Genomic DNA, 12,379 nt, shown 5'->3' with positions numbered 1-12,379 from the left:
CACTGTGACCCCTAGTTTTGTACTTCCCCAACATCACGAACATTCTTCCCATATCTAACCTGTCCAGTCATAGAGTCAGAGATATACAGCACAGAAAGAGACCCTTCTGTCCAACTCGTCCATGCCAATCTGATATCCCAACCCAATCTAGTCCCACCTGCCAGCACCCAGCCCTTCCTATTCATATCCCTCCAAACCCTTCCTATTCATATACCCATCCAAATGCCTCTTAAATGTTGCAATTGTACCAGCCTCCACCACTTTCTCAGAGCTCATTCCAAACACGTACCACCCTCTGTGTGAAAAAGTTGCCCCTCTCAGCCTAGACCTATGCCCTCTAGTTCTGGACTTCCCACCCCAGGGAAAGGACTTTGTCTATTTATCCTATCCATGCCCTCATAACCTCTATAAGGTCACCTCAGCCTCTGATTCTCCAGGGAAGACAGCCCCAGCCTGTTCAGCCTCTCTCTATAGCTCAAATCCTTCAACCCTGGCAACATCCTTGTAAATCTTTGCTGACCTCATGATTTTAAATGTTTCTATGAGATCCCCTCTCATTCTAAATTCCACCGAATACAAGCCCAGTCAATCCAGCCTTTCGTCATATGTCATGATTTTATAAACTCTGTAATGTTACTCCTCAACCTCCTTTATCTACCCACCTCCATAACCAGCGCTCCTCGAACATTCCAGAAGATTCCCCTGGCCTCGGAAACACCATTAGCCATGCGGCTGATGCAGCTACCACCCCCACGCTGATTGATGATGTCACTTCTGCCCCCATCATGGCCACTCCCACAGCCACTTCCGGCCCTCACATCATCGCCGATGCCACACGCTCAGTGACTTCCGCCACCCCTACTGCCGTGTCTGCCACCACTTCTGCCCCCACCAGCGCCACTCACCTGCATTCTGCTGACACGCCCCCCACAGACCCCACTGTCACTATCCCCACCCCCCAGAACCCCGAGGGGAACACTACCCCTGCTCATGACTCTACCCCCATTCCCCCCACCATCACACCAACTCCAGGTACTGGCTCCGACCCCACTCCCAGCTCTACACCCACACCAGCTCCCAGGTCCCAGCCCTGCTGAGTTTTCACCATTCCTCCAGACCTCCCCCTCACTGAGGACGAACGGTCAGTCCTCAGCAAAGGACTCACCTTCGTTCCCCTCCGTCCACGCATCAATGAATTTAATACACGCCGTGACATCGAACAATTCTTCCGTCGCCTCCGCCTCCGAGCTTACTTTCACAATCAGGATTCCCACCCATCTTCCGAGGACCCCTTCGCCCACCTCCAACACACTGCATCCACCTGGACACCCTGCGCTGGCCTATTACCTGCCCTCGACCTCTTCATTTCCAACTGCCGCCGGGACATTAACCGCCTCAACCTGTCGACCCCCCTCCCCCACTCCAACCTCTCACCCTCACAACGCCCAGCCCTCCAATCCCACTGCTCCAATCCTGACCTCACCCTCAAGCCAGCGGACAAAGGGGGTGCAGTGGTAATCTGGCGCACTGACCTCTACATCGCTGAAGCCAAACGCCAACTCGAGGACACCTCTTCCTACCGCCCTCTTGACCATGACCCCACCCCCCATCACCAAACCATCATCTCCCAGACCATACAGAACCTCATCACGTCAGGAGATCTCCCACCCACAGCTTCCAACCTCATAGTCCGGGAACCCCGCACTGCCCGGTTCTACCTCCTTCCCAAGATCCACAAGCCTGACCACCCTGGCCGGCCCATTGTCTCAGCATGCTCCTGCCCCACTGAACTCATCTCTACCTACCTCTACACTGTCCTATCCCCCCTAGTCCAGGAACTCCCCACATACGTTCGAGACACCACCCACGCCCTCCACCTCCTCCAAGACTTCCGTTTACCCGGCCCCCAACGCCTCATCTTCACCATGGATATCCAATCACTCTACACCTCCATCCGCCATGACCAGGGCCTCCAAGCCCTCCGTTTTTTCCTCTCCAGACGTTCCCAACAGTACCCTTCCACCGACACTCTCATTCGCTTGGCCGAACTGGTCCTCACCCTTAACAATTTCTCCTTTGAATCCTCCCACTTCCTCCAGACCAAAGGGGTAGCCATGGGCACACGTATGGGCCCCAGCTATGCCTGTCTCTTTGTTTGCTACGTAGAGCAGTTGATCTTCCGTAATTACACTGGCACCACTCCCCACCTCTTCCTCCGCTACATTGATGACTGCATTGGCGCTACCTCGTGCTCCCGCGAGGAGGTTGAGCAATTCATCAACTTCACCAACACATTCCACCCTGACCTTAAATTTACCTGGACCATCTCTGACACCTCCCTCCCCTTCCTGGACCTCTCCATCTCCATCAGTGACGACCGACTTGACACTGACATTTTTTACAAGCCCACCGACTCCCACAGCTACCTGGATTACACCTCTTCCCACCCTACCTCTTGCAAAAATGCCATCCCGTATTCTCAATTCCTCCACCTCCGCCGTATCTGCTCCCAGGAGGAGCAGTTCCATCATAGAACACACCAGATGCTCACCTTCCACCCTACCAACCTTCACATAAACCAAATCATCCGCCGACATTTCCGCCACCTCCAAACAGACCCGACCACCAGGGATATATTTCCCTCCCCACCCCTCTCCACCTTCTGCAAAGACCGTTCCCTCCGTGACTACCTGGTCAGGTCCACGCCCCCCTACGACCCACCCTCCCATCCTGGCACTTTCCCCTGCCACCGCAGGAACTGTAAAACCTGTGCCCACACCTCCTCCCTCACCTCCATCCAAGGCCCTAAAGGAGCCTTCCACATCCATCAAAGTTTTACCTGCACATCCACTAATATCATTTATTGTATCCGTTGCTCCCGATGCGGTCTCCTCTACATTGGGGAGACTGGGCGCCTCCTAGCAGAGCGCTTTAGGGAACATCTCCGAGACACCTGCACCAATCAACCAAACCGCCCCGTGGCTCAACATTTCAACTCCCCCTCCCACTCTGCCGAGGATATGGAGGTGCTGGGCCTCCTCCACCGCTGCTCCCTCACCACCAGACGCATGGAAGAAGAACGCCTCATCTTCCGCCTCGGAACACTTCAACCCCAGGGCATCAATGTGGATTTCAACAGCTTCCTCATTTCCCCTTCCCCCACCTCATCCTAGTTTCTAACCTCCAGCAAAACTGTCCCCTTGACGTGTCCGGACTTGTCCGACCTGCCCAGCTCCTTTTCCACCTATCCACTCCACCCTCTCCTCCCTGACCTATCACCTTCATCTCCTCCCCCACTGACCTATTGTACTCTATGCTACTCTATCCCCACCCCCACCCTCCTCTAGCTTATCTCTCCACACTTCAGGCTCTCTGCCTTTATTCCTGATGAAGGGCTTTTGCCCGAAACGTCGATTTCGAAGCTCCTCGGATGCTGTCTGAATTGCTGTGCTCTTCCAGCACCACTGATCCAGAATCTGGTTTCCAGCATCTGCAGTCATTGTTTTTACCTGAAAGAAGTCCCAGCCTATCCACCCTCTCCTTATAACTTAAACCCTCCATTCCTGGTAACATCCTTATAAATCTTTTCTGCACCCTCTCCAATTTAATAATATCCAGAACTGTACAAAGTATTCTAAAAGTGGCCTAACCAACGTCCTGTACAACTGCTCTTGTCAAACATTTGGGATAGCTTATTGTGCTAAAACTGCTAAGCAGCATTTAGTAATTTAAAGTTCCCAACATTTCCTTTATTAATTATTTTCTAATTTAGGGAATTCTGACATGCAGTTTTTTTTCAGAATAATACTTACCTACTGTGTTCGTTCCGCCAAGCTCTCAGCTCCGCAAAAATATCATCTCGGGTTCTGCTATCGATTTCTAGTGAATCATAGGTATGTTCTGGCAAGTGTGTATACGGACTAAACCAGTTCCCTGCTCTATCACTTGATACCTAAGAAAGATGACCAATAATTAATAGCAAATCTGCAACAACTATATTTTTCCAACATTCATCAATATTAAACACCAAAGGGTAAAAGTAGGTTAGGCAGAATCCAGGCACAAACTTTACCAGTTAGAGTTTTATTTAGGAACATAGTAACAGGAGTAGGTTATTCAGCCCATTTATCCTGTTGCACCATTCAAAGAGATCATTCAATGGCTGAACTCTAGCCTGACTCCATTCACCGGTCTTTGGCCCATATTCTTGACTACATTTGCTTATCAAAAATTTATCTAACTCAGAATTAAAATTAACAACTGATTGAGCATCCACTGCCACTTGTGGAAGTGAGTTCTGCACATCTAGCATCCTTTGTGTGCAGTAATGCTTCCTAACATCTCTCCTGAATGGTCTGGTCCTAATTCTCAGACTATGTCCCCTGGTTCTAGAGTTTCCAACCAGTGAAAATAGTTAATGTTTAACTATCATATCTTTTCCCTTTAACCTCAACTTACACATCAAACAACTCTAACATCACAGATTACTGGTATCCCACGTATAGTTATTTTAATCAAACCTGTTTGGACATAATATGCCTTGCCTCCCCTTAAACCTGGGGACCGTACAGATATACCAGTAAAAATATGTTCAGACATGATATGACATGACTCTGGAGCAGTTGGGAACCTGGGTTTTCTGGCTCAAAGGTAGGGATGCTACCGGTGTGCCACATGGTCTGGTTTCCTAGTTTATATCCATATATATTCATATACCAATCAAGTGCTCACCCAGGTATCACAATGAGCATATTATTATCATCTGTCCCTAGTTCAATTTGGTTTCAGGTATCCTAGTAGATGATAATAATCTACAGTCTATACCAAAAAATCCAAGAACTCCAAATGCTGAAAGTCAGATGCAAAGACAAAAATATTGCTGGAAAAACTCAGCAAATCTGGCAGCATCTGTGAAGAGAAAACAGAGTTATAATGTTTTGGGTCCAGGGACCTTTCTTCAGAGCTCCAGTTATTGGTATTAGGATCTTTGAGATGGCATATCACTTGTATATTTTCTTGCCTCTACCCTCTTCTGACAGATCTGGCCGTTGCTCCAGTCTGGTTCCTGTGTTTTGGGCGCAACCTAGTAAGTCACCTTGGATGGTCATTCCTCACTGGTGACTATAAAAATCAGTGTGAATTTTCAGCATAAGAGGAACGGCAGAAATTTTGTTTTAATAAAGAACCATGACAAGGAAATTTAAGAAGTGCTGGAAAATAAACTTTTTTTAATATAGAGTACAGAAAATAGAATAGAACAGAAACGAGCAGTGAAATTAAAAGACAGACAGAAGATTTAGAGGAAGGGGATAGGAAATAGGAAAGCAGTGAATAGTAGTCAACAAAAGAGAAGAGAGGTTAAAATAACACAAAAGTTGATTGTAGGTGGGAGAATGTTCCTTCTCAGTAGGTGTAAGATGGGCACCAATTTGAGATGGATGGACAACACACACTCTTGAAAATAATTATACTGGTGCAGGATTTGATATTGTTTTTTCATACTGGCATGTACCATTTGCTGCCCATCACTAATTGCCCTCGGTGAACTGCCTTCTTCAGCTATTGCAATTCATGTGGTGGACCTATACCTAGAGTGCAGTTAAGGAGGGAGTTCCAGGATTTTAGCTCAGCAAGTTAAATAATCTGAGCCAAAATGGTGCGATTTGGAGGCAACTCAATTTTGAACTACGCTTTATATCAGCAGTTCCCAAACTTTAATCTGGTAACCTAATCAAAAGAGATTGAGGATTTTCACTGCAATTACACTAATCAGGCTCAATGTGACATAGTTAAAAATCACACAATACCAGGTTATAGTCCAACAGGTTTAATTGGAAGCAATAGCTTATGGAGCACCGCTCCTTCATCAGGGGATTGTGAAGGACACAATTGTAAGGCACAGAATTCATAGCAAAAGTTTACAATGTGATGTAACTGAAATTATACATTGAAAAATACCTTGATTGTTTATCGAGTCTTTCATCTGTTCAAATACCATGATAGTTTCACTTCTTTCATATGTAAGTCACATAACCTTTTTTAAAAGTTACATTCTCAAGTTAACTGTAACAATTGGTGTTAGCCAGATAATATGTTGAAGGTGTTAGCCCACTGTGTTCTCTGTCTGGGCCATAATGTTTAGACTGATTCTAATCTAAAAAGTGAGTTAACAGAGTCTTACATGAATTCATGCAGCTTTTGAGCAAAGCACAATGTAAGTACAAATTCACCCCACAAAAGTATATGTGTGCATGTGGGTTTTTATGTGTGTGTCTGTCTGGGGTGAGGGGTTGTGAGTGTGAGAGAGAGTGTATATGTGTGTGTATGTGAGTGTAGAGTGTCTAAGTCTGTGAGGAGGTGCATGTGTGAGTATGTGTGTCTGTAGGGATGTGTGTGAGTGTCTGTGTCTGTATACGTGTGTCCGTGTCTGTATAGGAGTGTGTCTGTGCGTGTGTGTGTGTGTAGGAGTGTCTGTGTGTGTGTGTGTATAGTGCAATGGTGGTCACCTGTAGTGTGACATGACCCCAAGGTCCCACTTGAGGCCCTCCCTATGGGTACGGAACTTAGCTATCAGCCTCTGCTCGGCCACGTTTCGCTGCTGCCTGTCCCGAAGTCCGCCTTGGAGGATGGTCACATGAAGGTCCGAGGTCGAATATCCTGGACCATGGAAGTGTTCCCCAACTGGGAGGGAACACTCCTGTCTGTTGATTGTTGTGCGGTGCCCATTCATCCGTTACCGTAGCCTTTGCTCAGTTTCCCCAATGTACTGTGCCTCAGGGCATCCTTGCCTGCAACGTATAAGATAGACACCATTGGCTGAGTCACATGAATATCTGCCACATACATGGGAGGTGTCCCCATGTGTAATGGTGGTGTCCATGTCCACACTCCGACATGTCTTGCAGCGCCCACCATGACAGGGTTGAATGGAGGTTGAAAGCCGGGCAGCTTGCGATGAACAATGATTTGTTTGAGGTTTGGTGGTTGTTTAAAGGCAACAGCGGAGGTGAGGGGAAGGTCTTGGCAAGGTGCTCATCCTCATTGATGATGTGTTGCAGGTTGTGAAGAACATGGCGTAGATTTTCAGCTCCTGGGAAGTACTGGACAACGGAGGGTACCCTGTCGGTTGCAGCACATGTCTGTCTCCTGAGGAGGTCATTACGGTTCCTTGCACGTTGGAACTGGCGGTTGATGAGTTGAGCATGGTACCCATTCTTAGGAGGGCATCCCGAGTACTTCCAGGTGCCCGTCACGTTCCTCCTCATCTGAAGAGATCGGTGTACATGCAGGGGTTGTCCAGAGAGGATGGCTGTTTTAATATGTTTTGGGTGGAAGCTGGAGAAGTGTAGCATTGTGAGGTTGTCTGTGGGTTTGCGGTATAGTGTGGTACTGAGATGCATGTGTCCAAGATAGTAGAGAGTAGTCCATGGTGAGTTTGATATTGGGATGAAATGTGACAAAAGTTTTGATCTAGATTAGATTCCCTATGGTGTGGAAACAGGCCCTTCAAACATCGATCCTCCGAAGAGTAGTCCACCCAGACCCATTTCCTTCTGACTAATGCACCAAACACTGCAGGCAATTTAGCATGGCCAATTCACCTAACCTGCACATCTTAGGATTGTGGGAGGAAACCAGAGCACCCGGAGGAAACCCACGCAGACACGGGGAGAATGTGCAAACTCCACGCAGACAACCCGAGGCTGGAATCGAACCTGAGACCCTGGTGCTGTGAGACAGCAGTGCTAACCACTGAGCCACCATGCCGCCTCAAATAAAATCTAAATGGAGATTTCCTTGAACAGCTTTTGTAGCTGGTAGAGATGGAGGTGGGACAGATTTAGGGACTGATGGCAGTCGGAGGGTGGGATTCTAATTACCGATTTTCATATTTATCATATAGTAACCTTTAGCAAGCTTTAGTTATAGTTTGATGCTGATTTATTGCTCAAATAAAAACAAATTCCCATCTCCCACCTCATCAGTGCAGCAATCCCTCCATACGTCTCTGAAATATAAGCTTAGGTTATAGACCAAAATCTCTAGTGGCAACATGACCCCAAATATTCTGACTCAGAGGTCTATATCCTATCAACTGAATCACAGTTAATCAAAATGTTTTCTTACATAATTTGGGCTATTTGAGAAGACTTGAACTGCTGGGTTTTTACAGATTGGCATGTTGTACTGTTTTTCTGTTGATTAAGAATTTTTAGTACACGTTGGTGTGACTTCCCATGTAATGCTCACAGTAATTTGAGGGGGTAGAGATACATGGAAAATCCATTTTGCAATAAGAGCATCTTATACCATGTAGCACAGTATATTATTATTCTGCTGTTGTAGGCAGTTATATATAACTTGGCTTGGACATTTTTAATCAGGATAACAAAGTAATTGGAGGTAAATTGTTTTAACAGATTTGAGAGATAAATTAAAACATGAAGCACATTCTGAAGTTGATTCTGAATAATTTCTGCAGCTGGATAGGCTTTGCTGGATTCCAGAGGAACTGAATGATACTTTTATTTATGTAAAAATATATTTTTCTCTGCAGATAAATCAGCAATTGTGCCAGTAGAGACCATGAACTAGTTCATGTGTGCAAAGGGGCATGATTTTTGTTTGCCATAGATTGGGCAGGGACGCAGATCCCAAGCCTATTTGAATTAAAATGGAGATCAGTATCCATGCTGTAGGCGTTACTCTGATCAAGACACTTTCTGTCTACCCAACTGAGCTGGTGTGTCCAGGCTGCTGTGGAATCCTGAACATGCTTCAAACAATGGGTGTAACGTTTTCTGGAATATTTTTGACATGGCAGACAGAATTCAAGGATTAGAGATACACAACAGAACACATATTGGACTTCATGTAAACACTGTCTAAAAGGCACAGTAAAGCCTTACACCTTGCTTCTTCCTCCGGGCTCGAAGAGCTGTGACAGGATTTCCACAAAATATGCTGCTGGCACCTGGAAAGAAAATTAAGATGACATTAGGTAAGACTGTTATTTCTGGATGCACCTTTTAAGGAAACAACTACTTTGGGAGAACTGATGTGTGTCTCCATATTTCAATAACCATGTTCTTCCCTCTGATGCCCTTCACTTTCCTGAAATTTACCAAGATTCCTGAACTTACCATTTTCCTTGGTAGCTTGCTTTAAACATTCCCCACACCATCTCTAGAAAGGAATTAATTCGAAACTACTTACTCACTTTTCTTCTTCTGTGCTTGTATCCATAACACTTGAGATTATGGCAGGAGGATTCCAATATTACTGAGTTCATAGGGTCACTGGGACTACATCTCACTAACATGGGGCCGGGGGATCATGAGATTCTCGGACGGTCCCTTCAGGTACTCTCAATCCTCTTAAAAACCAGGGACTGCTCCTCTCCAGCTCCCCCTCAGTCCATTATGTGGAAAGATTGATCTAAATTGATTTCTGTTGCCTGGAGTTGCTCTTGTTGTCTGATGGCCTCACTATAATGCTCTACACTTCATTTTATATTCCCAATTCCCCTTGCAATTGACAGTGACAAGGCAAATGGGATTTTTTTTCTGTGCTTTTGATCAACAAAATAAAAATTTTAAAACATTGTAATGATTTTAGACTGGAAAGATCAGAAAATTTCTCATAGCTTTGTGAACAAGTCAATCTTTAATAAGTTGCTCCAAACACAAACCTCAATGCAAATGGACTGGAGATGGCAATTTCATTAATAATTAAGCAACCTTTTTTTTTAAAACGGATCAAGAGCTTAAAGCCCATTATTAAGGCTGAGATTGTGGAGTACTTGGAAGTACATAGTAAAACAGAGCTGAGTCAGCACAGCTTCATCAAGGGGAGGTCATGCATGACAAATCCATTAGAACTCAGTGATGGGTAATGAGCAAGTTAGACAAAGGAGAGCCAGTGGACATTATCTATTTAGATTTCCAGAAAGCCTTTAATAAAGTGTTGCAGTGGAGACTGTGAAATAAAATGAGCCCATGGTGTTATGGGCAAGCTACTGGTATGGATAGAAAGCAGAGAATGAGGATAGGTGGGTCTTTTTCAGGATGGCTAAATGACTAGTCAAGTTTGGCATGGGTCAGTTTTGGAATCGCAACTATTCACATTGTACATTAATGATTGGGATGAAGAAACTGAGGAATTGTTGCTAAATTTGCAGATGACACAAAGATAGTTGGAGGGACAGGTACAGTTAAGAAAGTGGAGAGGCTGCAGAAGGATTTAGACAGGTTAGGAGAGTGGGCAAAAAAGTGTCAGGTGAATACAATGTGGGCAGTGTGAGGCTATACACTTTGGTAGGAAGAATAGATTATTTTCTAAATGAGGAAAGGCTTCAGAAATCTGAAGCACAAAGGGACTTAGGAGTCCTAGTTCAGAAGTCTATTAAGGTTAACATGCAGATTCATTAGGCAAATACAATGTTAGCTTTCATTTCAAGAGGACTAGAATACAAGAGCAGGAATATACTGCCGAGGCTGTTTTAATCTCTGGTCAGACCGCATTTGGACTATTGTGAGCAGTTTGGGCCCTATATCTAAGGAAAAGTATGCTGGCATTGAAGGAGTCCAGAGGAGGTTGACAAGAATGATGCTGGGGATTAAGGGCTTGTTGTCATATGAGGAGTGGTTGGGGACTGGGTCTGTACTCAATGGAGTTTAGAAGGATGAGGGAGTGAGCTGATTGAAACTTACAGAACACTGAGACACCTGAATAGAGTGGATATGGAGAAGATGTTTCCACTAGTATAAGAGATTATAACCTGAGGGCACAACCTCAGAGTGAAGGAATGATCCTTTAGAAGTGAATGAAGAGGAAGTTCTACAAGCAGAGGGTGGTGAATCTATGGAACTCATTGTTACAGAAGGCTGTGGAGGCCAAATCATTATGACAGAAGTAGCTAGATTCTTGATTAGTAAAGGGATCAAGGGTTACAGGGAGAAGGCAGGAGAATGAGGTTGTGAAACATGTCAGATGTGATTGAATGGTAGAGCAGACACAATGGGCCGAATGGCTTAATTCTGCGCCTATATCTTATGGCATTTAAGTACACCATGTATCGATAGGATGTTCTTCAGTTATTTCTGGTCTTGAGTTAGATTTGTTTTCAAATTTCCTTTCTCGTGTGTAGGTGTGTCCTGTAACAGGGATGCCTTGAGACATATATTAATGTCCCTAAGAGGACAACTTTCCCCAGAGTTGGATCTATGGCCCTGAAGTCTAGTTTTCTTGAAGAAAATAAAGCTCATCCCTCCCAAAACAAGCCATAACTTTTGATTTGTGCTCCCCTCTTCTCAATAACATATTGTTGCTGCTGTAAGTCACCCGAAAAAGAAATCCTGTGACCTATTTTGTCAATGCAGATGAGAGTTACATTTTCTGCAGATACTGGGAACCTCAAACAATACCCAGGATTTTAGTGATGCTGATACTTGCTGCAGTGGCCACTACCAAGGAGTTGCCGGGATACTGGTGAAGCAAGCCCTATTTGTATTTCCAAATGATTACTGAGTACCATCATGGTCAGCCCCTTTTTCCCAGGACAACTGCCCATCAGCAGAGCATTCATGTGCAACACCATCTTTTGTTGGCTACCAACTAATTCCTCAGTATCAGTACTGGGTTTGAAACAAAAAATAGAATTCTGGCAACATCCATGGAGAGGCAGAAAGCAGTGTTAATGTTTTGAGTTCAGCAATCCTTCTGCAGAAATACTGATGGAAAAGGATAGACCAGATCTAAAAGTTGAAGTTCTAAATTGGAGAAAGGCCAATTTTGACGGTATTAGGCAAGAACTTTCGAAAACTGACTGGAGGCAGATGTTCACAGGTAAAGGGACGGTTGGAAAATGGGAAGCCTTCAGAAATGAGATAACAAGAATCCAGAGAAAGTATATTCCTGTCAGGGTGAAAGGGAAGGCTGGTAGGTATAGGGAATGCTGGATGACTAAAGAAATTGAGGGTTTGGTTAAGAAAAAGAAGGAAGCATATATCAGGTATAGATAGGATAGATCGAGTGAATCCTTAGAAGAGTATAAAGAAAGTAGGAGTATACTTAAGAGGGAAATCAGGAGGGCAAAAACGGGGACATGAGATAGCTTTGGGAAAAATAATTAAGGAGAATCCAAAGGGTTTTTGCAAATATATTAAGGACAAAAGGGTAACGAGGGAGAGAATAGGGCCCCTCAAAGATCAGCAAGGTGGCCTTTGTGTGGAGCCACAGAAAATGAGGGAGATACTAAATGAATATCTTGCATCAGTATTTACTGTGGAAAAGGATATGGAAGATATAGACTGTAGGCAAATAGATGGTGACATCTTGCAAAATGTCCAGATTACAGAGGAGGAAGTGCTGGATGTCT

At 44.9% G+C, this 12,379-nt stretch overlaps 1 protein-coding gene across 8 annotated transcripts in view; it reads right to left on the bottom strand.

Moving 5' to 3' along the window:
* Positions 1-12,379, bottom strand: part of lrrc56 (leucine rich repeat containing 56) — a 148,722-nt gene that overhangs the window by 14,446 nt on the left and 121,897 nt on the right. For all 8 annotated transcript variants that reach the window (XM_087996436.1, XM_087996434.1, XM_087996435.1 and 5 more), the window contains 2 exons: positions 8,910-8,974; positions 3,813-3,952 (listed from right to left, as the gene is read on the bottom strand). In XM_087996436.1, the coding sequence (XP_087852562.1) occupies positions 3,813-3,952; positions 8,910-8,974 (205 nt within the window). The remainder of the gene's footprint in view (positions 1-3,812; positions 3,953-8,909; positions 8,975-12,379) is intronic.

This window comes from Chiloscyllium plagiosum, unplaced genomic scaffold (genome assembly GCF_037043375.1).
Source record: "Chiloscyllium plagiosum isolate Xiang-an unplaced genomic scaffold, Cpla_swu_hap1 HiC_scaffold_18, whole genome shotgun sequence".
Classification (NCBI taxonomy): Eukaryota; Metazoa; Chordata; class Chondrichthyes; order Orectolobiformes; family Hemiscylliidae; genus Chiloscyllium; species Chiloscyllium plagiosum.
This window is presented reverse-complemented; position numbering and strand designations above follow the sequence as displayed.